Source organism: Chaetomium fimeti (assembly GCF_033439085.1).
Source record: "Chaetomium fimeti strain CBS 168.71 chromosome Unknown B0H64scaffold_2, whole genome shotgun sequence".
NCBI lineage: Eukaryota > Fungi > Ascomycota > Sordariomycetes > Sordariales > Chaetomiaceae > Chaetomium > Chaetomium fimeti.
In genome coordinates, this window is record NW_026944330.1 from 708445 (window position 1) to 734538 (window position 26094).

Here is a 26094-nt window from a genome sequence, read left to right on the forward strand (position 1 = left end):
AGCCGCGACTTGAGTTTATCTTATCTTTGTTTCGTGACCCGGCTGGAGTCCGACCAGCTGACACATCAGGGTTGGGGTTACAGTAATCATTCAACAAGCACACAGCAAGAGGGAGATTCCATGCCTTCCCTAGTTGTAATCAGCCTTTTTCAGGCATTATGAAAGAGAGCCCATCAGAGTTAATGTTGTGTGTATTTAGCAGCCAATAAACCAACCGTCCCGTTCCGTCCCAGTCCAATTCAAACTCCAAGCCAGAATACTCCTTCGAAAAGATTGACGCCATCGCAACATTGCTCCTTGCAACCCACAGCAATTCCCAATTCCCAATTCCCACTTCTCGCCATCCCAACCAACCAGATAGGAACAGGTCCACATCGGTTCAATCAACCCCCTCGAAGAACACCCTCGGGGTAGTCCTGCAGCTTCTCATTCACCGAACGGCCCATGACCGGATCTCCCTCATCAGTCTCGCCCTCGTTGAACGAGTGCAGCGACGCCGTGCCGACTTCGTAGTCCTGACCACACCACGACGATGCTGCTAAGGATTAGCATCTCTCTCCCTTTAAACATAAAGTAAAGTTAAGGACCACTTACCAACCAGCATGGGCGCGTTGGGGTGCCAGCTGACATCGCGGACCATGGTCCCCCAGCCCTGCCCATGGCGGTGATGCAGACGGTGGCGGCGGTTCGCTCTCGGCTGGGTCGGGGCGGCTCTCGTGGCGGCGTTGACGTCGATCTTGGCGGCGAGGGTGGCGTCGAGGTTCCAGACGTAGACGAAGCCGTCGTGGCTGCCCGAGTAGACGTAGTGCGAGTCGGTGCTGTTGGGCGGCGAGAAGTGGCAGCGGATCAGCGTGCGCTGCACCTGGTGCCCGCGGAAGGTGACGAGCGAGTTGTCGTGCGGGTGCTGGAACCACTGGTAGTCTTCGTACTTCTGCCAGCGGTAGTCGTAGTCGTACTCGCGGTCGTTGGTGATGGCGGTGGGGTCGAGCTCCTCGAACCGCGACGTCGACATGGCCATCCTCAGGTCCCACAGCTTCATGCTCTGGTCCTTGCCGTTGCTGAGGATGTACCGCCCGTCTCCCTTGCTGTCGATGTACGTCAGCCCCTCGGTGTGGCCGACGAATGCACCGGCCTCTCTGCCGTCGCCCATGCTGCGCGTGTCCCACACCTTGATGGTGCAGTCGTCCGAGCCGGAGTAGAGGATATGTGGCGATAGTTTGTCGGCGAAACACACGGCGTTGACATCGTCTTGGTGGCCCATGACGTGGTTGAGTGCCTTGCGCCGTTCGATGTCGTACACCACGATGGAGTTGGCCCCTGTCCCCGCAACGATACGGCGGCCGTCTCCCGAGAAGCGAACCGAGAAGATAGCAAAACCGCCGAAGATGTAATCGTCCCGTCCTGGGTGGCCGCCATCTGCCAGGTCGAGCGAGTAGGGATCACCTGTGTCGTTTGGATCCGTGGCTGCGATGCCGACGTGGGGTTGGAGAGACGAGAAGGCTAACCACTTGTTGTCCGGGCTCAGGTCCGCATCTGTCATGGTCCACTGTCCAAAGGGGTAGGTGACCGTCTTGTAGTGCTTCCAGTTATAGGGACTCGACGTGTCGTACAAGCGAATTTTGAAGTCCTAGCCAAGTGCGTTAGAGGGGCCGATGATTCCATCCATGCCGGTCCCAACCACCGCGTGTACTTACCTTGACACAAGAGTAAAAGAAGTTGCCATCGTCCGAGAACTGCCCACAACATACCGGGTCATCGTAGTGGACGACCATCTCAGGTTTTGTTGACGGTATCATCGACTGGACACATTTAGTTTCAATCCGCGGCATGGTCATCAGCATTGTGTGCCCTTACCTGAGCCATGAGGCCCTGGTTGACCTTCTGACCTGGCCAGCCACGTACACCCAGCTCCCGATCCAGCAGCCTGCGAGCCAGGGCCTTGCGGTTGGGCACCCTCCGATCGAAAGCCCCGAAGACGCCCGAGTCCATCAACTTCCTACCCTCCTCGCTGGGGACCTTAGGAAATTGCTTGTTTCTGGGGGTTCTCCGGGTACCCCAGGAGAGGCGCTGGCCTTCGCCATCATCAGCGCCGAGAATCGTCGGGTTGAGGTACTGGCCGCGGAGCAGAGCCAAGAATTCGCGCTGGGTGAGGGCAGGACGGAATTCCCGGCCTAAAGGTCGTTAGTACGCGGTTCTACCTGCGGATTTGGCTGCCGGGTATGCGTACCGCCACCTAACACGACGACTCGTCTTTGGGGTCCCGTAGCACCTTGTCCCTCCTCACCTTCGTTATCATGAGAACCCTCGCCTTGCTCGGCGGAATCGGCTAGGATTTCCTCGATAAGAACTTCGAATTCCAAGCCGGGGCCTTACATACCCATCGGATGTCAGCAACATGATATGGTGTATGGGATGAGTATTTGTTTTAGTTCCGAACCCACCTTCTCCGTCCTCATCTTCATCATCTTGTTGTTGTAGTGCGTCCAGCCACTCATCCGACGAATGTGTGTGAGAGGCTTCATCTTCGTACTCCTCCTCGTGCTCCGACGCACTATGGGTGCTGCTGCTCATGGTGAACTTGCCCCGCTACCTTACTGATGAAGTGGGTGATGAAGGATAAAGAGTCGTGGGAGGTCGTGAGGGACCTGGATGTTGACCGGGGATCTCGGTACACGGTATTCGTATTCCGTACTGTGTATGTGTAATGACGTTTCAATCGCGGGGGGTGTATACTGGTAAGTGAGTAGGATTTAAGGAGTAGAGATCTGGAAGAACTCGCACATTGACATTCAGCAGGTGGGAGATAAACCAAGACACTCCGCATCAGCACTTCATCTGTCGCCCAGCATATCCCCGCGGATGCTAATAGGACGGACGACATGAGCTAATCGGAAGCTCTGGGACCTTACACACGGTGCCGGTGCCGGCGGGGTCCAGCTGTTCGCATTTGGCGGAGTTTAGCCCGGATTTAATATGGTGACAAACAGCACTCAACCCTAACCCCAGCTACACTTTGCATGCCATGCCGGCCGGCCACCCTCCGGCCAAAAAAAGCCGTTGAACTCCAAGGAAAACAATAAACTAAGCAAAAAGAGTCAAGTGAAAGAAATCGGGGAAATCAAACCAAATAAAAGGCATCGAGTAAAATAGAAAGTAAATTGAGCCAATGCAGCTCTTTTAGGCTTTTGCATAGCTTTCGTTCCGTTCTTACAGTCGACGTTTGGTCGACGCCCATCAGCACTTACTGTGTACCTAGGTAGGTAGTAAGAGTCCGTCTTTTTGTCGCTCATGGGGTGTCGGTCTCGGTCTCGTCCCCTGGGTGCAGTCTATATTCGTACACTCAATGTAAACAACACTGACGTCGATTCGCAGCACAAGTGTTTTATTCCGTCGCCCCAAAGAAGTAATGGATTTGAGTTAACTCGTGCCGGCTGGAGAGACTTTTAGCCCTCAAAAGCTGCTCTCCGTTCTTTCTAACCTACCTAACATGGGCCAGTTGACAACCCGTTAAAAATCATAACTATTTACAGCGTCCATTTATTTACGAGATATTAACTAATGGCCAACCAGGAGGTTCTCGATAGGTGGCCTCGACAAATCATTCTGTTAGACACTCCCGACTTTAACACAGGCGCCTCAGGGAAACGGCAGTCTCCCAGGCGTTCCGCTGTGTCTCTAGGGCCTTCCATAATAGGTCCCCCGAGGAGGCAATGATGAAGCATCTCAAGTCTCGCAAGAGCTCTGCTCCTGAGCCCTGGAGCTCCCCTCATTGCTTGGCATATTCAAATGCTGTTTCTGGGGAATCGGCTGGGGTCAGGCGGCAAGAGTGGGGAGCTTCGGCATGCCGCGGCAAAGGCCCTCCGCCCGAGCGGCATAACCAACCTGAGGACAAAGTCGCCGACATCTGAAGAGAAACACTTTCTTTTCATCCCAATAATAAATACCCAAAGTCTCAACGACTGCCGTCTTTGGATCTCCAATTGGCACCGCACCAATTGATATTCAAAAAACGACGAAAGAGGAGCCACAGACATCGAGGCATCATGTCTGCTGTCAACCGCGGATTGCGCCAGGCGTCGAGATCACTGCACCTCCACCGCTCCTGCCCGCCCTCGGCTCTGCGGCCGTTGCGCGCCTTCAAGAACGCCGCTGCCCCCCTCTCAGTTGCTGCCACCCACACACGCAGCAGCTTCTCCACCATGACCTCTCTGCAATCTGCCAGCGCTACGGCGCCCTCACCCTCGGCTCACAAGGGCTACGACCAAGAGATCTTGGATATCGCGGGCTATGTGCACAACCAGAAAATCGACTCGGAGCTGGCCGTAAGTGGGGAATGCCTCATATTTTTCTCTGACAGCCTCTTGCTCTTTTCCCCGCAGCCCGCACGCTGACACGGCCTCCTCAACAGTTTGACACAGCGAGATGGGTGTTCCTCGACACGCTGGGCTGTGGTCTCGAGGCTCTGCGGTTCAAGGAATGCACTAAGCTTCTGGGACCCATCGTCCCGGGCACCACTGTCCCGTCGGGCACCAAGGTGCCTGGCACCGACTTCCAGCTCGACCCCGTAAACGGTGCCTTCAACATCGGCGCCATGATCCGGTGGCTCGACTACAACGACTGCTGGCTCGCCGCTGAGTGGGGCCACCCTAGTGACAACCTGGGCGCCATCCTCGCCGTTGCTGACTGGGCAACCCGGACAAACAAGGCCGGCCAGCATAAGGTTGCCGGCGGCAAGATCTTCACCGTTCGCGATGTGCTCGAGGCCATGATCAAGGCCCACGAGATCCAGGGTTGCCTCGCTCTGCTGAACTCGTACAACAAGGTCGGCCTCGACCACGTCGTCCTGGTCAAGGTTGCCAGCGCCGCCGTGGTCAGCAAGATGTTGGGCCTCAGCGAGAAGCAGACGGCCGACGCTATCACCCACGCCTGGGTTGACGGCCAGAGCTTGCGCACCTACCGTCACACCCCCAACACCATGTCCCGCAAGTCGTGGGCTGCCGGAGATGCCTGCCAACGTGCCGTCAACTTGGCCCTCAAGGTCCTCAAGGGCGAGTCTGGCATCCCCACTGTTCTTTCCGCTCCGACGTGGGGTTTCTACGACGTCCTGTTCAAGGGCAAGAAGTTCGAGTTCCAGCGTGGATATGGTAGCTACGTCATGGAGAACGTGCTCTTCAAGGTGTCATACCCTGGTTTGCCCCCCCTGACTTCCCTGAACCACTTCTATCAGTGCGCTGACCATTTTTTGCAGCTGAGTTCCACTCACAGACCGCCGTCGAGGCGTCCGAGAAGCTCTATGCCCAGCTGAAGGCCATGGGCAAGTCTGCCGCCGACATCAAGGCAGTGACCTGCCGGACTCACGAGGCCTGCGTTCGCATCATCGACAAGCAGTTCAAGCCCATGGACAACTTTGCCGACCGCGACCACTGCATCCAGTACATGTGCTCTGTCATGCTCGTCTTTGGCCGCCTCACCGCCGGTGACTACCCCGACGGCTCCGAGGCCGCCACCTCGGAGCTGGTCGAGTCCCTCCGTAAGAAGATCAAGTGCGTTGAGGACCCGCAATTCACGGCCGATTACCACGACCCCGCCCTCCGCACCATCAGCAACGGCCTGACCGTCGAGCTGAACGACGGCACTGTGCTGCCCGAGGTGGTGATCGAGGCCCCGCTCGGCCACCGCCTGCGTCGCGAGGAGGCCAAGCCCCATATCCTGGCCAAGTTCAAGCGCCATCTGGAGCCCCATCTTAGCGCTGAGAAGGTCAAGGAGATTGTCGAGCTCGGCCAGGACCCCAAGAAGCTTGAAGCCATGAGCGTGGATGAGTACGTTGATTTGTATGTCTGCAAGGACAGCAAGTTCCTCAAGGACCAATAGATGATGGTGGTGGTAGGTGGTGTCTGTATAATGCGTAAATGAAATAGAAAAAGCATTTAAAACACGTCTCGTGCTTGCGTCGGGGTACTGGAAGTACCCGCTCCGATCCGAGGTTCGTTCCGCTCCTTGGTTATTTTTACGAATCGCTCAGATCTGACTGCCGCATCTGGAAGCTTGGCTCGTGGGAGGACTGCTGACGTCTTTGCGTCCTCCCTTGCAGGATCTCTAACGCCACTACAGCCACGTTGGTGATATCTACCAATCGCCGCCGCCTCAACCGGTCGTCCTCAGCTCGCCTCTCCCATTGCTGAGCGGGGAATCACAAAACATTCACCTCCCCCGCTAGTTTGCGTGAGTCCTGGTGTCTCACAAGGCAGTTCAAGGCCCGGGCGAGACAACCGCCTCCATCATATACTGCAACAAGTGCACGTGAACACCTATGAGTGATACTGCCGTTTTCCCTGCGTTATCGAGAATGTGTTGGCTCATCGAGGCCTGCGGCGCCTTGCCCTGAAGCGGCAGGCAGTTAACAGACGCATACGGGGGAGGGTTGCTCGCATGACAGGAACCACCCGGTTCCAAGTCGGAAAAAAACACTGGACGACAACACTTCTCCATTAATTGCCTCCAATGCCACAACCATCGGCCACTCCATCGTCAGACCGGCGTCAATCCCGCCCCTACCTGAGAGGCAAAAGAATTGGCCGCTAGAAAACCAAGGTTGCCCCAGCCAGCTTGGGACTTATTGTCCTATTGCGTCCCCGCCTACAGCTTTGGACGGACGTTGAACCAAGCTGAACATCCAACGCCCCCCGCCCCCCTGGTAATCCCCATCCCACGGTCGCTCCGATCGATCGCCAAGCCCCCCTGTCAAACCTTCTTCCCCGGACGAGATCCTTGTCACGATGTTGTCACCACATCCTGTCCCCCGCAGACGCCGCTGGGAAGCGATTGGCCCCCGGCATTCCCGGGCGATGCATCGCTGGACGCATGCAGCTAGCTGGGCGGGGAAATACTGGCCCTTCCAACGTCTTGATCCTTGGCTTGCTTGTATGAAAAGTTGTGGGACGCCTTACGGACGTTGACACTGGGGAGGGGGACATGGCGTTCTGGGCCGGGGTCCTTGAAAGGATGTTCAACTTCCATGTTTGCTTGACCATGGAAACAATTTAGGGAACGTGGTCTTCTGACGCCATCGAGGGGAGATATAGATAAAGGGGAACCGTCACAAAGAGGATACTATCCTTGAATCAAGATTTCGTCCCTGTCTGGACTGCGTCCCGGAGATGCAAGGGTTCGTCGGAGGATGTCTGATGCTTTTTGTCCCTCTTCCGCTTCTGTCTGGTCTAGACTTGGTGGACCGAGACAACCAAGAAGCTCTTTGTACTTCCGCAGTACATTAGCTCGACAGGCATGGCGTGCATGTACCAGGTTCTTCCCTGCAGTCTTCCAGCCCATGCGTTCAGACGGAGGGGCGAAGTCATTCCCAGCTTTGAAGCCAGGTTCGAACTTGGAGTATGCAGGGCGGAGGTCTCCGTGGGAGGATGAGGTCAGTTCGACCCAATGGTTACCAGCCGCTTCACGTACCTTTACAGGGAAGTCCATTGTCTCTGACAACACCTGGGATATATGTAGCAGGCTCTTATACCCCCATCTTGCGTTGATGTTGCAACCATTCCGCCCTGTTTTCGATACGCTACACATTTGCTTATAGCTTCTCCTCTCCTTCCATACCTCCACGTCTGAGTGTACAAGGCCCGTCATCCGGATATCCCTGATCCTCGACACCAATTTGCAATATGAACGTCTGCTATTGCTCCAACTACTATGTATGTGAACTGACAACTGTGAATTGGCTCCGCTGACGATGTTTCTTTTGTGTTACCAGTCCTCCATCCGATGTACCAACACGGTGGGAAAGTTCGGCCAACGCTGCAAGCTCTGCACCGTGAGTACCTTACATGTCTCATCTTGTCAATGTCAATGAGTCGTCTAACAAGCCAACTCCTAGATCTTGAAAAGCGGAACCTCTCTCACTCCGGGCCGTCTTCCTGAAGATTGCCTCTGGCTGCTTTCGCAGCCCCGAAGCCAAGATGAGCCAGATTACCGCTCCGAGAGCAGCTCTGACACGTCTCGGCGGCCATCGTGGACATTCGCGGGGTTATCACTCTCATCCTCGTCGAAGAAGTCAACAGTGGAAACGGGGATATCGAGGAATGGGAGGAACACCATGAGAATGTGATTCTGTTCAAGGCTGGAAGCACACCTGAACGGAGAGGTGCATCTGCGGTATCCATCGGGAGGCCGCAGGAGGGCCGGCCGGCCGGGCATGACAACGGGAACAGGTACGGGCCCAGTATAAGGGCGTAACAGGGCGGACAAGCGTTAAATTTATTCTCATGCTATACCATACGTTTCATTCATATCATTGACCAGTGACAAACTCATACCCATGTTCCCAATCCTCATATAATCCCGCCAAACCCAAAAACGCCAAATATGGAACCTATAACCCAAAGCTGCCTCCCGGCCGTGTAAACCCGCCCAACCCAACCCGTATCCAACGTGCCGCACACATCCCACGCACAGACTGACGCTTGCCCCCCAACCCCCCCCTTCACCACAACCGCCGGCGGTAGTAGCCACGCTCCCCCTGCGCCGACTTCTGAATCTCCTCCTTAATCCTCCGCCGCCGCTCCGCCCTACTCATCGGCTTCTGCGGCTCTTCCGCACCCTCCTTCCCACCACCACCCTTCCCCTTCTTCTTCCCCCCCTTCACAGTCGTCTTCGTCGGCTTGCCCCCCTCACCCCCACCACCACCACCACCCTTGCCCACCGCATCCCCCGGCAGCGTCGGCCTCACCTCAACAATCACCGGCTTCTGCCCCACCACATCTCGGTCTCGGTTTTGGTCTCGATCTCGGTCTTGGTCTCGGTCTTGGCCTTGGTCTTGGTCTTGGCCTTGCACACGATTGCCGTCGTCGTCAAGCGCTACGACGGTGCCGTCGGCGAGCTCGGTGGTGGACTGTTTGAAGCGGTCGGGCAGGAAGATCTTGGGGGAGGGCCGCGGGGGCTGCTTGATGGCCTCGCGGAGGTCGCGCAGGGTGCGCTGCTGCAGGACATAGCCGCTTAGAAACAGAGCTGCGGTGCAGAGGAACACTGTGTGTCGTGGGGGTTGGTTGGTTAGTTGGTTGGTTTATGGAGTTTGGTGGTGGTGACGGTGAGGGGGGGTAGGGGGGTGGTTGGGTTGGGTTGCTGGTGGGTGGGAGGGGTTGAGGGTGCGTGTCCATGTGCTGGGGGGGAAATGGGGAGCGGCGGACTGCATGCGTACCGATACCAGAAGAGACTGCAACGGACACCTGCCCTGAGGTGACGAGCATTCTTGTAGGTGATTTTTTTGTGGAGGACGCTGTCGTTAGAATTGAATTGAATCGAAGAGATGGTCGTAAAGATATATAATGGCAAAAAGAGGAATTGATAGGCAAACGTGAGAGTTGCAAATGTAGCTGACAGTGACATCAGCGTCGTTGGAGGAGCCCCCCTTCGTGATCCAAACAAAAGCCTGCGTTGGACGGGCAACTATCGCTTATCGGCACCGCCCCACCATGCCAAGGAATCCGGGGAAGCAGCTCAACACCCAAAAACTGCGTGGGGCGATGATCCCAAAATCACCAATTCCCAAGACTCTCAATTGAGCTCGCCGACTAGCAAGACCGCTTTCGACACCCAGGTCGCCCCCCCACAACTTTTCCCCAGCCATGAGCAAACCCACCTTCCACCGAGCCGATGAGCGGCGCTTCCTCGACGAACGCGGCAGCTCAGGCTCGCTCGCACCCAACGGACTCAACCCGGCGACCATTATGGAGAAGGCGGTGCGCGAGCGGATCGTGGACAGCTATTTCTACAAGGAGCAGTGCTTTGGTGTCAACGAGGCGGACGTGGTGGACCGGGTAGTCGAGCACGTGGACCACATCGGCGGCGTGGCGGGCACGGTGCAGAAGCCGACGCCCTTCCTGTGTCTGGCCTTTAAGCTGCTGCAGCTGGCCCCCGGCGACGACGTGCTCGACGAGTACCTCGCCTTTGGCGGCGAAAAGTTCAAGTACCTGCGCGCCCTCGCCGCCTTCTACATCCGCCTCACCCGAACCGATAAAGACGTCTACGCCCGCCTCGAGCCGTTTCTCGAGGACCGCCGCAAGCTACGCCGCAAGGGCCGCGACGGCACTACCCTGACCTACATGGATGTTTTTGTCGACGACTTGCTCACGAAGGACCGTGTATGCGCCACGAGTTTGTGGAAGATGCGGAAGCGGGATATCCTGGAGGACTTGGAGCTGCTCGAGCCGCGCGTCAGCCCCCTGGGTGCGCTCGAGGATTTGCTGGAGGAGGACGACGAAGCGATGGAGAATGGGGATGATGCGAACGGCGATGGGCATGAGCATGATTCTGGCTCCGTCAGGTCGAGGTCGCGCTCACGGTCAGGGTCACGGCCACGGTCACGGTCACAAACGAGATCCAGATCGGACTCACGGCGGAGGTCAAGATCAAGGTCCGGCTCAGCTAGGAGGCGCTCAAACCATGACAGGATGGATATTGACATCCCGGACGGTCAACGATCTGAAGGCGAAGCGAGCCCTTGAAACCTCGGCCGGCACGGTTCGATATCAATCAACGGATCTATCCCGATGACGAGCAAATCGCCGCCCCAAGGTTGGAGTACGGCATCCGCCCTTAGCGGACACGGTACAGGCGAATGGAGACCGCGTTCTGCAACACGCCTGGGGCGAAGGATCCGCCTCTGGTCGAATTGCCCGGTCGGCCCACGGCCTTTATAGTGCAGGGCTGAATTGGGTGCGAGAGACTCGCAAGGGACCGATTCAGCCGCGTTTCCTTGCATGGAGAAGGCGCCTAACCAACACCGGCGCTGCAAACAGGCCAAGAAAATTGCCTGGGCAACAAGACGAGGGTTGAGACACCAAAGGATGGATCTCACCATCACTCCGACCGGGTTGTGACGTAAAGACCAATTAGTATGCTTTGTGCAGGTGGTTGGGGGGCACATCAAACGCAGTTGGCAGAAAGAAGTATTTGACTGCAGAGGTGTAATATAATACATTATATACAATCAATCCCAAGGGAAGACCTTGCATGGCCTTTCTCTCATCATCGCCGCCAATGATCCCCGTATGTGATGGTCATACACATATCATGCTACGATCCATCTTAGCAAGCATGGCTGGGCACACTGGGTTACCCGATGTTGACGGTGCTGCCGTGATCACCTTGGGGTCACACTCTGCAGGGTGTTCATTACGGCATCCGCGACCGCAAGCAGCCGGGCGTCATCCCAGTACTGCCCGATGAGCTGCAGGCCCGCCGCGCCGGACTTTCCTGCAACATCCCCTGCTGCCTCCGACGCAACCGGCATCGGTATGCTGATAGCCGGCAGCCCTGCCAAGCTCGCGGGCACTGTAAACACGTCGTTCATGTAAGCATCCAGCGGCGTCTGCTTCATGACATCCGCTAGTTTCGGGGCGAGCGTCGGGGCTGTCGGGCAGAGCAGGAAGTCCACCTCTTCAGGGCCCCATTTGTCCTCCATCTCGATGCTCTCGTCTAGGTCGGTAAGGTCGAACGTCTCTCTCTCATGGAGCGGGTTGTCGAGGGCAAAAACGCGGTTGAAGTCCTTGCGCACCAGCCGGCGCACCCGCTGCGCCTTGATGAAGTAGTTGTCCATGGCCTCGGAGCTCAGTGTGTACGAGCCGAGCAGGATGCGCCGCTTCACCTCGTCGCCGAACCCCTTACCGCGGCTCGCAGCATAGAGCACCCCGCCAGCGGCATCGCTCGCGGCGTCGGAGTCCCTCGTTCCGTACCGCACGCCGTCGTACTTGGCCAAGTTGGACGACGCCTCGGCGGGGGCGATGACGTAGTACGCCGCCAGCGCGTGTCTGGTCGAGGGCAGCGACACGGGCACCACGCGCGCACCGAACTCGTGCTGGAGTGTGTTTGCCGCCTTGGCCCACGCATTCCGTATCCCGGGGTCCAGCTCCTCGATGTTGTACTCCAACGGAATCCCGAACCGGACTCCCCTCAACACCTCCCTCCCCTCCCTCTCCCCCCCATCAATAACTCCACCATACCCCTCCCTCCCAGCCACACACCTCCCCCTCGCCCCCTCTGACAAACTGGTCGGATCCCTCGGGTCCCCCTCCCCCCACAACCCCTTTTTTGTTGCTGTCTCACCAGCACCACCACCCGCTATCCCATCACCACCCCCACCAACGACCAACCCCCTAATCATCCCCACCCCCCTGGCCAACAACCCCACGGTATCCAGCGAGTTCGCATACGGCACGACCCCAAAGCGCGAGAGCATGCCATACGACGGCTTGAACCCAACCACGCCACAGTACGCCGCCGGCAGCCGCACCGACCCGCCCGTGTCGGTCCCCAGCGCGAGGTCCGCCTCGCCCGCGGCGACGGCGACGGCGCTGCCGCCGGAGGAGCCGCCGGAGGATATTGGTTCATTCTGAGATTGGGAGACGGCGCCCGCGGCGGAGTGGACGCTGTGGCTGCCCATGCCGAACTCGTCGAGGTTGGTCTTGCCGACGAGGCGGGCGCCGCGCGCGCGGAGTTGGGTCACGATGGTGGCTTCGAAGGGGGAGCGGTGGGTTGTGAGGAAGGCGGAGGCGCATGTTGTCGGGTGGGAGGTGGTTGCGATGTTGTCTTTTACGGCGAGGGTGAAGCGGGTGGGGGTTGGGGATGGGGGTGGTGGTGGTGGTTGGGTGGGTTCTGGTTCGGGTGCTGGAGGGAGGAGGGTTAGTTGGTTGTGAGTGAGGTGGGATGGTGAGGTGGGATGGGTGGGCTTGGAGGGGTTGAGGGAGTGGTACCTTTGGAGATGAAATGATTTAGCAGACGTCGCTGCTGGCCTGTGGAGGAGCACCCATAGCGCAGGCGGAGGCCGCGAGGCCTACCCTGAGCCAACATGCGTTCTCTCTGGCCCTATTACCGAGAAGGGTCAACCAGGGTTATATCGTGGTGCGTCCAGCATACTTTTGAGCCCGGATGTATTCAACGCGATCGTGAACAGAGACCGACATAGAAGCCAAGAAGTGAAAGATGGGGTCCGTGCTTTTGCATGTGTGTACACAACGTATTCTATCTGTATCCGTCACGGTACGTACGGTGTATTCGCGGGGATGCCGTTTCACAGGTGACATGCCGGAGCCGTTGCCAAGCCAGGCGGCTGAGCGAGCAACCGTTTGCGAAAAGATGATGTCATGCCCTGCGGGACTTTGTGCATGAGTCTCGGCCCCTGGCAAAGTTCCAGATCCCGAAATTCCAAATCCTAGCGGTTCGTTTTTACACTGGCTCGGTGGCTTTGCTGAATACGCATCGGACAGCCAAAGTTCCGTGTACGCAGTACGCAGGGCGTTTTGCCGAGGCGTTACGCCATGGTTCCCCTCCGCGCGATTGTGCCGAGGCCAACAGGCAGCCGAGCAGTCTTCAATTGCAATCACAGTTTTGTAAGCCAATGTTGATTTGTCGTGTGTCGCAGGCATCGTGAGGATCCTCCACAACTATAAAGATAGCCCAGGTCCATCGAACCAAGTGACAGGCACACAGTAGCTAATTGTTATTTACGACATCTTCACCCCACCAGCCTTCAGTTCGCTTAACCCAAAGTTCAATCCTTATCGCATCACATAAAACCAGAACTCTCGCCACATCATCATCATCATCAACACCACCGCGCAAGAGTCGCTTCACCAAGAGAAACATCATCGCGGGCATCCTCCTTTTCACCGGTTCAGCCGCTGCATTCGGCTCATCCACACAAACCATGTCGTCCAAACTCATTCCACCCAACCCCGACGAGGTGATGGTGATCCGCGACCTCAGCCCCAACGTCGTGACCTTCTCGGTACCCTTCCTCCGCTTCGGGCGCATCCCCATCGGCGGGCGCGGCACCCTCAGTAAGTCATAGCAACACACACACACACACACACACACACCCCTCCATCACGGCCCACATATCACATAACCACGTTTATTAACACCCCCACCCCCGATAGTCCGCCTCACCTCCGGCTCTCTCGCCGTCTTCTCCCCCGTAGCGCACACCGCCGCCACCGCCGCCAAGGTGGCCTCCCTCGGCGGCGACGTGCGCTACATCGTGGCCACCGACATCGAGCACCACATCTTCCTGTCCGAGTGGGCGGCCGCCTACCCGCACGCCAAGCTGATCGGCCCGGAGGGCCTGCCCGAGAAGCGGCTCGCCGCCGCGGCGCAGGGCGATGATCCGCGGATTGGGACGGAGGGGTTTGGGGTGGTGGTGAATAAGGGGAATGGGCGGGATGCGGGGGCGGTGGGGGAGGATTTCGGGCGGGATTTCGAGATGGAGTATTTTGCGGGGCATCCGAATCGGGAGGTGGTGTTCTTGTGGAAGCCGGAGGGGGTGGTGGTGCAGGCGGATTTGGTGTTCAACCTGCCGGCGACGGAGCAGTACTCGCGCGTGCCCGAGGCGGAGAGGCCGCGGTTGGGCGTGTTGGGGAAGGTGTTTAGCAGCTTTCAGACGACGGCGGGGGATGCGCTGGGGATGAAGAGGTTCCTGTGGTACGTGGCGAGCAGGAATGATCGGGCCGGGTTTGATGAGAGCGTGGCGAGGATGGCGCGGTGGGAGTTTGATACCATTGTGCCCTGTCATGGGGAGACGATTGTGGGGGACGGGAAGGCGGTGTTTGAGAAGGTGTTTGCGTGGCATTTGGAGGGCAAGGGGAAGGGGAAGTGAGAGGCGTGGATTGATGTGTAATTCTAGGTTGTATTATGGGTTTGTAAACATGTGTGTGTGGATAGCGTTGGGGGTAGATCGGTCGACAAGGAGTTATGTGATATCCCTACCCTTTTCCAGACTGCTACAAACCATCTCTGTCGGATAGTTTCCATTGCTAACTCTCGCGAGATGGGTGTGACAAGGTTGTCCCCCTCGTCATGCTGGCTTCGATTCCGCCTCGAAGTTCGCTATGGAAGGGTAGGTGTCTGACAACATAAAAACCGCCGACCCGGGCCCGGAGCCTGTGCGGCAGAAGAAGCATCATTGAAATATTTTGTACGCAACTTGAATGGTTAGGAGTCGGTTCCGAGGTGTGAGAGGGATGCTTGGATGTTATATACTCTACGTCTACCTCATTATGGGTTATTTGTTTAATATCACACGCATATTATCGCCTTCCTACCTAGTTAAATGTTAATACTTATTGTTTGACTACCTATGGGCAGGTTGCCGGGCGTTAGTAGTAGTTGCATTTTCCTTTTACCCTCGACCACCGCACCCTGCTAGCTTTTGTGCCCCGATTCCCATGTTTTGATAGCGGTGAATCACTAACTTCCAAAGATGATGATCCGATCTGTCTCCGATTGATCGATCCATTTGTTGGAGAATTGAGCGGATTTCGTCGGCGCCGACCAAAGATTTGAACTGGATGAAGTGGTGAGGGATTCCTTCAATGTATTCGTACAGAAGTAAGTTTTACCTCACGCTGATATTAGCAAGGTTCTTTCTTACGTGCTAGTCGCGCCGAGTATCATCATTCTCATCCTAGTCGTCTGTCTACCTTCAGGCTCGTTAATCCCGAACCTTGGAATGCAGATCCCGCGCTGGCATCAGGCGTGGGATCGGGGCACAGGGGGCACAGAGGAGGGCCAGGATTATATAACTGAATGTAGAAAAAGAAAAAGAACAGGAACATATTATCGCGTTGTGAGCGATTTAGTCAAATAAGTAAAGAAATCGGCGAGAATGACTCGAATAAAAGATATCGAGTAAAATAAAAGATGGATTGGGGTAGTACAGCTTCTTTGGGGAACAGCTTTCGTTTCGTTCCTGTAGTCGACGTTTGGTCGCCGCCTACAGATTACTTCTTATACTTGGCATTTATGTAGGTGAGATGGATGGGTGGGGTCACGTGGTACCCCGGTCCCAAAAGGCTGTCTCCCTTCATTCAGCCCGTTCAATACTCTCATTTAGACCAATTAACTGTGAGATCCATTAAATGGCTGTCTGTTGTGTAACTGTTGGTTCCAAAAAATCCATTCTGATGTGATTTGGGTTCTGGAATTCTAGAACGGCCGGGGATTTGGCCGATGCTCTGTAATCCCCCACCCAGCGCCTCCTCGTACAAGTTCGGCTAGTCATATACTTCGTACTTCGTATCAGACCTGACTTTAACGGCTCAACCCGTTGAAGGCGCAACTATTCCACTTTCGACATTCCGCCAGAATGGAGTTCGGCATGACAAGCGACGCGTCAAGACAGGCCGCCGCCGACGGGGTTGGGGTGGCAAAGAAACGGCGGCGACCGGCGTTGGCCTGCGAACAATGCAGACGACGCAAGATTAAATGCGACAGGACGACACCTTGCGGGCCGTGCCGGCGGTCCAGTCTCGAGTCGTGCACTTATCGACCCGAATGTTTCAAGGGGCCTGGGGTCGTGACTGCCACGAGCTCCACCGCGACCCAGGATTCTGCAGCGTTGCTGTTAGCGCTTGCCTCCCCAGTGTCGGATTGGCAGCGGCAACTCCCCGCTGAGGTGCCACCACCGGCGATCGAGAGACCGCGCTCGTCAGCAGCGTCCGACGTGAGCGAGTCGGTCGACCTCCAACCGCATACGCATTCAAATCGACGGATGACGCTGGATGAGGCGACGGGCACGGTTGAGCCACAGCGTCGGACTCTGGCCCCAATCCGCGGGTGTTTTGTCAAGTCCCGCTTCTACGGACCGAGTCATTTCATCAACTCGTCGGGAGAGGTATTGTACCCCCCGGGCCATCCATACCCCGTTTATAGGTACAACACGACGTTACAGCTCGGTGCTTTGGCTAACCAATCTGCCATCCCGCCTCGTCCCCTTCTAGTTCCAATACATCCTCGATGTACAGAGAGCAGCCGAGACGGACAAAAACTCGGAGATTCAGTCGCTGCTGAAAGAGTGCAAACGCCTCTGCAGGGTTTGCAAGTCCCTCCCTTATTTGCGCGGACCTGCCAATCCGTCAACGGCAACCTCCTTGGCCGATGATCTGCCTCCGCAACGAACGTGTGATGAGTTGGTCCGGCTGCACCTCAGAACCTTTGAGTCCGTCCACCGAATCCTCCACGTGCCCACCTTCCGCGTTCAGTATGCGTCGTTCTGGGCCAATCCGCGGGCGGCCAGTCCGGGCTTCACTGCCCAGCTTCTCCTCATCGCGGCGCTGGGGAGCTGCTTTTATCACGAGCTCGAGACCTCGCGATGGTCCTTGCGCGCCTCTGCATTGCGATGGATATCAAACGCTCAGGCCTGGCTAAGCTCCCCCAGCGAGAAATCGCGCCTGAACATCATGGGACTACAAACCCATTGCCTCCTCCTGTTGGCCAAGCAGGCGTATCCAGGGGGGCCCGAATTGGTGTGGATTTCGGCAGGGTCGCTGTTGCGTGCTGCCATGCAGCTCGGTCTTCATCACGATCCGGCCAAGCTGCCAGATTTGAGTGGCTTCGAGGCCGAGATGCGGAGACGGCTCTGGGCGACCATCCTGGACCTGCAAATCCAGGCGAGCATCGAGTCCGGCGGATCGCCTTTGATTTCGCAACGGGATTACGACTGCGAGCCGCCATCCAACATTGACGACTCCCAACTCGTGGACGGTCCCGATGGCGGGCGATTACCGCCACCATCCAAGCCGATTACCATCTTCACCGACACCTCAATGCAATGTGCGCTGATGCGGACACTTCCGATCCGCCTCGAGGTGGCCAAGTACCTCAACGACTTTTCCTCGGAGCAGTCATACGATGAGACGCTGCGTCAGGGACAGCGGATGAGGACCGTCCTAGAAGAGAACATGCGTCTCTTCAAGTCGTTTGGTGGCCAGCACCAACAGCCGACGCCCTTCCAGATCAAGTTATTCGAGCTGCTGACCTACCGCTTTCTCCTCGCCCTGCATTTTCCGTATGCCATCCGAGCCAGGAAGAATCCAAAGTACTACTTCTCGCACAAGGTCTGCTTGGATCTTTCCCTATCCCTTCTGCACTACAACACTACCGGCGCCACAGTAGACCCGCTAGCGGCCAACTCGTTGGCCGTCGAGGACGACTACACCCGGCTCCGCGTTCTCGGGGGCGGCCTCTTCCGAGACTGCCCGCTGCGCGCCATCATCTTCGTCTGCATCGAGCTTCTGATGCAGCTGGAGGACGACCAGGGCCACCACTTTGCGCCCTCGACGTACACCTCACTGGGCCGCCAGGAACTGTACAAGGTTGTGACCGAGTACGTCAAGCTGCTCGCGAAACGCATAGAGGCGGGCGAGACGACGGTGCGCGGCCACGTGTTTTTCAGTTCTGTGCTCGCGCACTTCGACGCATTGCAGGCGGGCCGACCATCGAAGCACGACATCCTCGCGGCCATGCGGAAGAGTCTCGAGTTTTGCCAGAGCATGCTCAAGGCCATGTCGCAGGAGTATTATCCCTCGGCGGCCGGCAGCGGCGGCAACAATCTGTTGTTGGACAGCGTGATGCAACAAGCGTCGGAGAGCTCTACTACGGCCAGCACCGAGTCCGGGCTGCTCGATAACACGGCCTGGTTTGACTTTGTAAGCTTCATATCCACCCACCCTTGCCATTTCGGATGTGGTCTTACCGGTTGGCTGTGTTAGGAATCCGGACTCCAGTTCGACTTCGATGAGAGCACGCTTCCATTATAGTGTGGCCTATATAGGTAGAGGCAGGTGTGATCTTCCACGAAGATTATGCGCGGCGCCCGGAGTGGTCATACGCACGGATTTCACGGAAAGACGAAGAGTCCGGGAAGGGCTAGGATTAGTGTCGTGGTTGCGGTCCAAGTCCGCTGAGCGACACCGCCGATCTGCGCTACCGGTGACCTTTGAATATGACAAGAGGAAAGGAGACCGAAGGTGTGTACGTCATGAGATAAATTGACTACGTATGGGGCCCATGGAATCATACAATGTCCCCTGTGCTATTAGGTAGCACATGACGACACACTCGCAGGCATTCGTCGTAGTGTAGAGTGTGAATATCCGGGACGCGTTCCATCCTCACTGCGGCCGGTGACGCGGCAAGCCAACGGCATACATCATTGCAACGTCCACGGTCCAAGTTGAGCGCGACTCGATAGCTCTATCACAGATGAATGTGAAAAGGAGCCCACGAAGCTGAACGTTGGCCAACCTAGTGGCACCCCCACGCACATTCGTCCCGTACGAGCAACCATAGCCCTCACAAGCCACAAAAGAAACAGCCTATTTCGGCATCGAGATCGATCTAACACAATACATGAACCGCATTCACAATTCTGCCAAGTCGCATGCGTAACGCCTCCCGGGAGCCGGCGCCGGGGCCCGGAATGGGTGTTGACTTGGGGGAGAGATTTGATAGGATGTTGTTGGTGGCGTCCGGTCTTTTCGTGAATAGACCGAGATACACCGAGATCGCCCGTTGTTAAGTTACTGGTGGCGGACTCGGCCGCGTCACAGGCCGATGAAAAAAGAGATTTGTCCCTCCTCCAGGGGAATTTCCTATTGGGCGACGAGGGTTTCACCCATCCCGGGCCGTTACGATGCTTGAATATTCTCGAAGCGACATGTGAAGAGGCCCGGCCATGGCTGTTGAAAAGACCGGAAATCACCGAGCTTAAGCCCGTTCGCCACAAAGTATCATGGCTGGACATGCTAATAAAACCAAAAAACATTCCACCTGCCGGACTATGATAAAATGTCCGTTACTCCTGATCTGATAACAAAAACCGCACATTCTGCTTCCCAGAACCGAACCCAACCGGCCACCGCATCGTTGCCGAGTCCTACCTGCAGCTACCTACGCTTACCCCTTTTCTGTTCCCACCATGGCAACAACCACAGATACCAGCCACCACCAAGAGCTGGCCGGCCCAGACGCCGCAGCTCCGGGATACTACCAAGCCCAGCCAAGCACCGAAAAGGCCGCGACCGGTCCGGGCCGGGGTGGCTCGCAGCCACGGCCATCATCAGGTGAGGCCGCGGGTGGCCCGGCCAGCACCACCGACCACGACGCCGAGCACGACGCCGAGAAGGCCGGTAACGATATTACGGACCCGGACAAGCCGCCCGAGCAGGAATTCCCCGAGGGCGGCGCCCGCGCCTGGGCCACCGCCTCGGGCACCGCCCTGATCATGTTCTGCACCCTCGGTTATGTCAACTCGTGGGGCGTGTACCAGGCGTACTACGAGACGCATCAGCTGAGCCATCGCACGGCGGACGAGATCGCGTGGATCGGCTCGCTGCAGGGGTTTTTTATCTTTGGCGTTGGGCTGGTGGGAGGGCCGATGTTTGATCGGTGGGGTGAGAAGGTTCGTGGCTCTGATCCCCTTTGGTTGTGGTTTACTTGGACAGTGTAGCAGCTAACGATGGTCTTTAGGTCATCTGGCCGGCGGCGGCCCTTTACGTCTTGTCCCTGATGATGACGAGCCTCTGCACCGAGTACTGGCACTTCATGCTGGCACAGGGTGTACTCGGCGGCGTGTCGCTCGGCCTGACCATGTGTCCGTCCATGGCCGCTACGCCCCAGTACTTCAACAAGAAGCGCGGCGGTGCCATGGGGATGGTCATCGCGGGATCCTCCATCGGCGGCGTCGTCTGGCCCATCGCCCTCTCCAAAATGCTCAACAACGAGAGCCTCGGGTTCGGATGGTCCATCCGCATCGTCGGCTTCATCATCCTCGGCCTGCTGGCTTACTCGGTCGTGGGCATCAAGGCCCGGCTCCCACCGCGCAAGTCGGGGTTCCTCCTGCCCGGCGCCTTCAAGGAGCCCGTCTACTGCCTCTGCATCGCCTCCATCTTCTTCCTCTTCATGGGCATGTTCACGCCCTTCTTCTTCCTCCCCTCCTACGCCATCACCAAGGGCATGGACGAGGTGTTGGCGGGGTACCTCCTGGCCATCCTAAACGGCGCCTCCTTCCCGGGCCGCGTCCTCCCCGGCGTCTTGTCCGACAGGTTCGGCCGCTTCAACATGCTGCTCGGCTCCGCCATCGCCTCGGCCATCATCACGCTCTGCTGGACAAGATGCGAGACCAACGCCGGCATCATCGTGTTTGCCGCCTTCTTCGGCTTCTGCTCGGGCGCCATCGTCTCCGGCGCCAGCGTCTCGCTCGCCTCGTGCCCCAAGGACCCCAAGAACATCGGCACGTACATGGGCATGGGCTTGTTTGTGTCGTCGTTTGCGGCGCTGATCAGCCCGCCGATCAATGGCTCCCTTTTGACGCACAACGGCGGGTTTCTTGGGGTGTCCATTCTCAGCGGCGTCCTGCTCTTTGTGGGAGGGGTTCTGGTGGTGGTTGCAAAGGCTCTGAGTCCCGGTGGAGTGTTTGGGAAGATTTAATGGACTACCTACCTTAGGTAGGTAGTTACTGTGGCGCAGACAGGTATCAAAGTAAAAGTCACCATGGTGAGGGTATTCCAGACGGCATGGCGAGGCGCTTCGGATTGTATGTACAATAAAAAAAGGCAACCAATCTCCGCTTTGGGACTGAGCAGGCTTTGTAAAACAGGTTGTAGCATGGGGAATACGAGCTCTAATCTAATACCTTCTTAGTATCTCAAGACAACTCATATCATTCTAGATTCGGCTAGCACTTAAGCTCAATGGACTGCGCAAGCAGAGGGTAACCACCCGATCTGGGAGGTTGTATTTGGCTGGAAGCGGAAAAGCTACCGGGTAACCTTGACGTATTGAATCGGAGGGTTGCTTTCCCGGCCGTAGCCCGGTGCTCTGGGTCCGGCATAAGCCCGCCCAGCCCGGTCTTAACATTTTACCCATGTCAGTCAGTTATGACAGCGTTCTTCTTATACTGGAAGTAGTTACTTCTGACCTTGGCCCCCCGTCCCATCCCCTGGCTTCTGATTACAAGGCTTTTCGATTCGTAGGGCTTCTTTACCCTACTTTACCCACCTCAGGCATAGAACCCGCCACGCTCCAGTCCATACCCGGGCCCTTGACAACCATGCTCTCCAGAATCCTCATTGGGGTGGTCGTCGCCGTGGTTGTCTACCACTCCGTGAAGCGAATCTACAACACGATCCGGTACTCTCTCGCCCGCAAGAGACATGGCTGCCCCAAGATCCCCCACTACAAGCACCTCGAGCCCATCTTCGGTCTCGACTTTGTCCGTTCCATGATCAAGGCGCTCAAGGAGGACCGGTTCCTGCAGTTCCAGAAAGACCTGTTCGCCTCGCAGGGGTGCAAGGCCTTCACGGCCACCTTCATGGGCCAGCGCATGGTCTACACGAGCGAGAGCGAGAACATGAAGGCCATGTCGGTCGCGCCGCGGTGGCAACAATTCGGGGTCCAGCCCATCCGCCTCGGCAACAAGGCGGCCACCCCCTTTACTCAGCACGGCGTCACTACGACGGATGGCCAGTTGTGGCAATACAGCAGGAACTTGATCAAGCCATACTTTGACCGTTCCGGGTATTCGGATCTCGCACGGTTGGAGGCGCATGTTGATGGTTTGATCGATCTCTTTCCCAAGGACGGATCCTCGTTCGACATCCAGCCCATGGTTAAACGATGGGTATGTTTATTTACCTTCGATACCTAGCTACCTGTAGGCAACTACGCCTTCCTGTCTGATACTTCACAGTTCCTGGACACATCCACCGAGTTCCTCTTTGGCAAGTCCGTCCGCTCCCTCGGCGAACCCGACGAGGCAGAGATGGCGTGGGCCATGATGATAGTGCAGCAGGGCATACGTCTACGTCTGCAGCTGGGAAAGCTCGTCGCGTTCCACCACGATCGGAAATGGTTGGACCAGATCGCCGTCGTCCACCGCTTCATCGACGCGCATATCGACCGGACCTTGGCCGAGATCAAGAAGTGCGAGGAATCCGGCATCCCCTCCGACCGGACCGACCTGCTCTGGACCATGGCCAACCAGCTGCGGGACAAGCTGGCCCTACGCTCCCAGATCATCGGCGTCTGGGTCCCGTCCAATGATACGACCTCTATTCTCATCAGCAATGCATTCTATGTGTTGGCTCGCCACCCTCATGTTGTCACGAAGCTGCGCGAGGAGATGCTGGAACATGCACCGCCGGGAAAACCCATTACCTGGGAGTTGTTGAGGTCACTCTGTTATTTGCGTTATGTGATAAACGAGAGTGAGTACCTACCTACCCACCTACGTTGCCTTCATGTTACCAACCTCTCCATTCATCTCACGACTTCGAAAACCACCTACCCATCCTGTACCTCCCTAACTACCTTACCTAACCACCCCTCTCCTGCAGCCCACCGTCTCTACCCAAACGGCATCCAGATGGTGCGCGTCGCCCTCGAGGACACCACGCTGCCCGTGGGCGGCGGCCCGGCCGGCGACCGGCCCATCTTCGTCCAGAAGGGCGACATCGTCCACGCCAACCGCTACCTGATGCACCGCGACCCGGACATCTGGGGCGCCGACGCCGAGGTCTTCCGGCCCGAGCGCTGGGCGGTGGAGCGGCCGCTGTGGCGGTTCGTGCCCTTCGGCGGCGGCCCGCGCATCTGCCCGGCCCACGTGCTCGTCGACACGGAGGCGAGCTACGTGCTGCTGCGCGTCTTGCAGCAGTTCCGGGAGGTTATCCCGCGCGATGACAGGCCGTATACGCCGGTTATGCGGATCGGGCCGTCGAGCAAGTATGGTGTTAATATCAGTCTCGTGCCGGCGTAGGTGGTCAAAGCTGGTGTGGTGGAGGAGACATGAGTCGATGTGTTAAGTTTTAAGGGGGTTACGATCGACTATTAGGTACCTTATACTAGGACGAGTTTGAGCATTCCGCAATCCAACGAGCAGTTCAACCTGTGACGGACCGCATTTGATCTTTTTACTCAAACCACTCAGCTGGGGAGCAGGTTACTATGGTCGGTTAATATCTAAGCGGTCCTTGCAGACCGTGACATCTAGACATGCTTGACACTTGCCAGACAGAGACACGGGTCATGTCCACACAACGTAAAGAAGTATATGCGTATCTTCTACGCGGACTGCACTAATACCGAAGTGTGGATTCTTTTATGCTACAAATGCTCTGAAGTAGTTCCGTTTCTACCTCTAAACAGCGGACGTGATAGTGCAGCACGGTGGCATCAACGGTAAAACTCCTAAACGGAGGCTCGTTTCAAGAGTAGCAGTAATGCACCGGCCTAACCCTTTACACCAGCCAACTCGAGCTCTACATTTAGCGGCGGCTTCATCCAAACATTGTAGACAGCCAGTTGCCCTCCCCAAGTGTTCTTTGCGTCACTCTCCTGGCACAGCTTCATTTTAAAGCTCAGCAGCAGCCTGACCATAACCAAACGGAGAGTGTAGTGGGCGACCCTGTGATAAGCTTCGTCAGCGTTGCGTTCACGCACTTTCTAGAACTACAGAGTAGGACCTGGGCAGTCGGAGACTCACTCTTGCCCAAAGCAATTCTGCGGTCCAACCGAGAAAGGCTTAAAGACGGCCTTCCGATCGTTGGCGAACTCGGGACCGGCTTCCGGCAGCCACCTCTCCGGGACGAAGTGGTCGGGACGGAAGAAGTTGCGCTTCTGGCGGTAGGCCGAGAGCTGCGACACAACCACGATCGTCCCCCCCGGAAGATGGTCTCCGCACACGGCGGCGCCGCCCTCCGGAACGACGCGCTCGTTGCCCTGCGCCACGGGCGGGTACATGCGCAGGGCCTCGTCGATGCAGGCGCCGAGGTAGGGGAGCCGGAGGACCCTGTCCATGGTGATGTCGTCTTGGCCGCCGCCGCCGCCGTCAAACGCCTCGCGGACTTCCCGAGTGACTCGCTGCATGGCCCTGGGGTGCTTGAGTAATAGGTACGTTAGGCAGGGCAGCAGGCTGCCCATGGTCTCGCCGCCGCCGACCATCAGGAAGGGGGAGAAGTCCCGGAGCTCCTTGGCCGAGACCTGCTGTTTGCTGCTCTCGAGGGCGAGGTGGACGAGATCGTGGCGGCCGCTACCGCCGCCGTCCTTCCTTTGTAGCCGGCGGTCGAAGCGGTCCAGGCACGGGTTCATGAAGGCGTCGCGGGACCCGTTGCCCATGGTCTTGAGTAGTAAACCGATCAGGAGGCGCAAGACCCAATAGTGAGACTGGTAGGTGAGCGATGGGAATACCATCCATTAGCAACGGCCTGGGATCCCGGGGCATAAACGCATGACAAAGAATTCTTACGAGAGCTGCAAGGGTGGTGGTCGCTTTGGCAAAGCCAACCATGGAATCTACCCACGGACGAGTAGCCGGGTCGCCCAGCAGATTCATGGACTCGCCCAGAAAGATGTCGGAAAAGGAGTCGTACATGGTAAAGGCGTAGATTCGGCACATGTCGACCGTCTGCCCCTGTTTTGCGCTCTCGCTGAGCACGGCCACCATCTCGTCCACGTGGCTGTTGATCAGCGGACTCTGTTGCCTCACCGAAGACCTCGAGAAGGCTGGGGCCAGAGATCTCCTGATGCGTGTGTGTATCATGTCGGCCTTCTCCTTGGAGAGATCGGGATTCGTCGCATCGCCACCGACGAGGTCGTTGAGACGTTCGTCCTTCTTCATGCCATACGGCGCTGCTTTGGTGGCGCCGCAGATATCATTCCAGGCCCGCTCGTCGGTGAAGCTGAGCTCGTTGGGGGCAATGCGGACCACATGGCCGTATTGGCGATGAAGGTCCTTGATCTGATGCACATAGCGACCCCGGATGGTGCTGACGGTGAGGAACGCTCGACTTGCGCCCCAGTGCCAGGGTCCGGGGTACTTTCGGAGGGGGTGGAAAAGAAGGTTGTAGATGATTCCTATCGCTTGGTACTGTGCTCATTCTCGGTCAGCATTTTGATTCAGTGTTCAGTCCATTTGTGTCCTCACGCACAACGACTAAGACGAGAGCCACGAGGCAACAAAGGCCAGCGAGTTTGGTAGAGTCAGTCATGGTGGTTGTTTTGCAGTTCCCGTCCAGCTTGTGTCTTGACTGGTGACGTTGTGTTCACTATAGAAAGGGACATGGTCATAAGGTAGTACCACCCCGGTGAGCATGTAATGCTGTGGGAATAGCCAGGGCAGGACGGGAAGGGTCTCGGTGTCTTCCAGCCTCTGTTCCCGCAATAATGATGGACGCTGGTGAGCTCGTCGATGTAACCCACCTACTTCGGCCGCTGGTAACACGGGCCTCGATATTCCCGTCTTGGTGGACAGCTGCCGCT

The 26094-nt window shown here is 57.3% G+C and overlaps 11 protein-coding genes across 11 annotated transcripts; 7 read left to right on the forward strand and 4 right to left on the reverse strand.

The window, feature by feature from the left end:
* Positions 1-112: 112 nt before the first annotated feature.
* Positions 113-2913, reverse strand: B0H64DRAFT_471660 (WD40-repeat-containing domain protein). The gene is made up of 6 exons (XM_062807892.1): positions 2442-2913; positions 2228-2368; positions 1855-2171; positions 1695-1799; positions 595-1627; positions 113-535 (listed from the first exon to the last, which is right to left on the reverse strand). Exons 1-6 carry the CDS (start codon positions 2569-2571, stop codon positions 384-386), a joined length of 1878 nt encoding a protein of 625 aa, XP_062661866.1. The 5' UTR covers positions 2572-2913; the 3' UTR covers positions 113-383.
* Positions 2914-3903: 990 nt separating this feature from the next.
* On the forward strand, positions 3904-5937 carry B0H64DRAFT_384826 (MmgE/PrpD family-domain-containing protein). The gene is made up of 3 exons (XM_062803035.1): positions 3904-4322; positions 4409-5189; positions 5249-5937. The coding sequence occupies exons 1-3, from the start codon at positions 4044-4046 to the stop codon at positions 5869-5871; spliced, it is 1683 nt and encodes a 560-aa protein (XP_062661867.1). The 5' UTR covers positions 3904-4043; the 3' UTR covers positions 5872-5937.
* Positions 5938-7677: 1740 nt separating this feature from the next.
* On the forward strand, positions 7678-8348 carry B0H64DRAFT_384829 (uncharacterized protein). The gene is made up of 2 exons (XM_062803036.1): positions 7678-7819; positions 7883-8348. The coding sequence occupies exons 1-2, from the start codon at positions 7739-7741 to the stop codon at positions 8111-8113; spliced, it is 312 nt and encodes a 103-aa protein (XP_062661868.1). The 5' UTR covers positions 7678-7738; the 3' UTR covers positions 8114-8348.
* A 140-nt stretch (positions 8349-8488) lies between these two features.
* Positions 8489-9378, reverse strand: B0H64DRAFT_429591 (uncharacterized protein; the record flags this gene model as incomplete). The annotated part of the gene is made up of 2 exons (XM_062805903.1): positions 9203-9378; positions 8489-9030 (listed from the first exon to the last, which is right to left on the reverse strand). Exons 1-2 carry the CDS (start codon positions 9249-9251, stop codon positions 8489-8491), a joined length of 591 nt encoding a protein of 196 aa, XP_062661869.1. The 5' UTR covers positions 9252-9378.
* Positions 9379-9528: 150 nt separating this feature from the next.
* Positions 9529-10997, forward strand: B0H64DRAFT_384830 (PRP38 family-domain-containing protein). Its single transcript, XM_062803037.1, has one exon. The coding sequence runs from the start codon at positions 9630-9632 to the stop codon at positions 10506-10508; it is 879 nt and encodes a 292-aa protein (XP_062661870.1). The 5' UTR covers positions 9529-9629; the 3' UTR covers positions 10509-10997.
* Position 10998: 1 nt separating this feature from the next.
* B0H64DRAFT_335741 (amidase signature domain-containing protein) lies at positions 10999-12957 on the reverse strand. Its single transcript, XM_062801131.1, has 3 exons — positions 12756-12957; positions 12139-12669; positions 10999-12099 (listed from the first exon to the last, which is right to left on the reverse strand). The coding sequence occupies exons 1-3, from the start codon at positions 12850-12852 to the stop codon at positions 11147-11149; spliced, it is 1581 nt and encodes a 526-aa protein (XP_062661871.1). The 5' UTR covers positions 12853-12957; the 3' UTR covers positions 10999-11146.
* Positions 12958-13535: 578 nt separating this feature from the next.
* Positions 13536-14994, forward strand: B0H64DRAFT_73337 (uncharacterized protein). The gene is made up of 2 exons (XM_062808678.1): positions 13536-13841; positions 13941-14994. Exons 1-2 carry the CDS (start codon positions 13709-13711, stop codon positions 14654-14656), a joined length of 849 nt encoding a protein of 282 aa, XP_062661872.1. The 5' UTR covers positions 13536-13708; the 3' UTR covers positions 14657-14994.
* A 968-nt stretch (positions 14995-15962) lies between these two features.
* Positions 15963-18612, forward strand: B0H64DRAFT_73345 (uncharacterized protein). Its single transcript, XM_062808679.1, has 2 exons — positions 15963-16672; positions 16779-18612. Exons 1-2 carry the CDS (start codon positions 16145-16147, stop codon positions 18546-18548), a joined length of 2298 nt encoding a protein of 765 aa, XP_062661873.1. The 5' UTR covers positions 15963-16144; the 3' UTR covers positions 18549-18612.
* Positions 18613-19422: 810 nt separating this feature from the next.
* B0H64DRAFT_353901 (monocarboxylate permease-like protein) lies at positions 19423-21505 on the forward strand. Its single transcript, XM_062801517.1, has 2 exons — positions 19423-20239; positions 20308-21505. The coding sequence occupies exons 1-2, from the start codon at positions 19757-19759 to the stop codon at positions 21265-21267; spliced, it is 1443 nt and encodes a 480-aa protein (XP_062661874.1). The 5' UTR covers positions 19423-19756; the 3' UTR covers positions 21268-21505.
* Positions 21506-21720: 215 nt separating this feature from the next.
* B0H64DRAFT_384843 (cytochrome P450 monooxygenase) lies at positions 21721-23711 on the forward strand. Its single transcript, XM_062803038.1, has 3 exons — positions 21721-22459; positions 22529-23045; positions 23175-23711. The coding sequence occupies exons 1-3, from the start codon at positions 21890-21892 to the stop codon at positions 23591-23593; spliced, it is 1506 nt and encodes a 501-aa protein (XP_062661875.1). The 5' UTR covers positions 21721-21889; the 3' UTR covers positions 23594-23711.
* A 214-nt stretch (positions 23712-23925) lies between these two features.
* On the reverse strand, positions 23926-26093 carry B0H64DRAFT_384844 (putative cytochrome P450). The gene is made up of 4 exons (XM_062803039.1): positions 25764-26093; positions 25082-25702; positions 24320-24999; positions 23926-24241 (listed from the first exon to the last, which is right to left on the reverse strand). The coding sequence occupies exons 1-4, from the start codon at positions 25821-25823 to the stop codon at positions 24067-24069; spliced, it is 1536 nt and encodes a 511-aa protein (XP_062661876.1). The 5' UTR covers positions 25824-26093; the 3' UTR covers positions 23926-24066.
* Between the last annotated feature and the right edge of the window lies 1 nt (position 26094).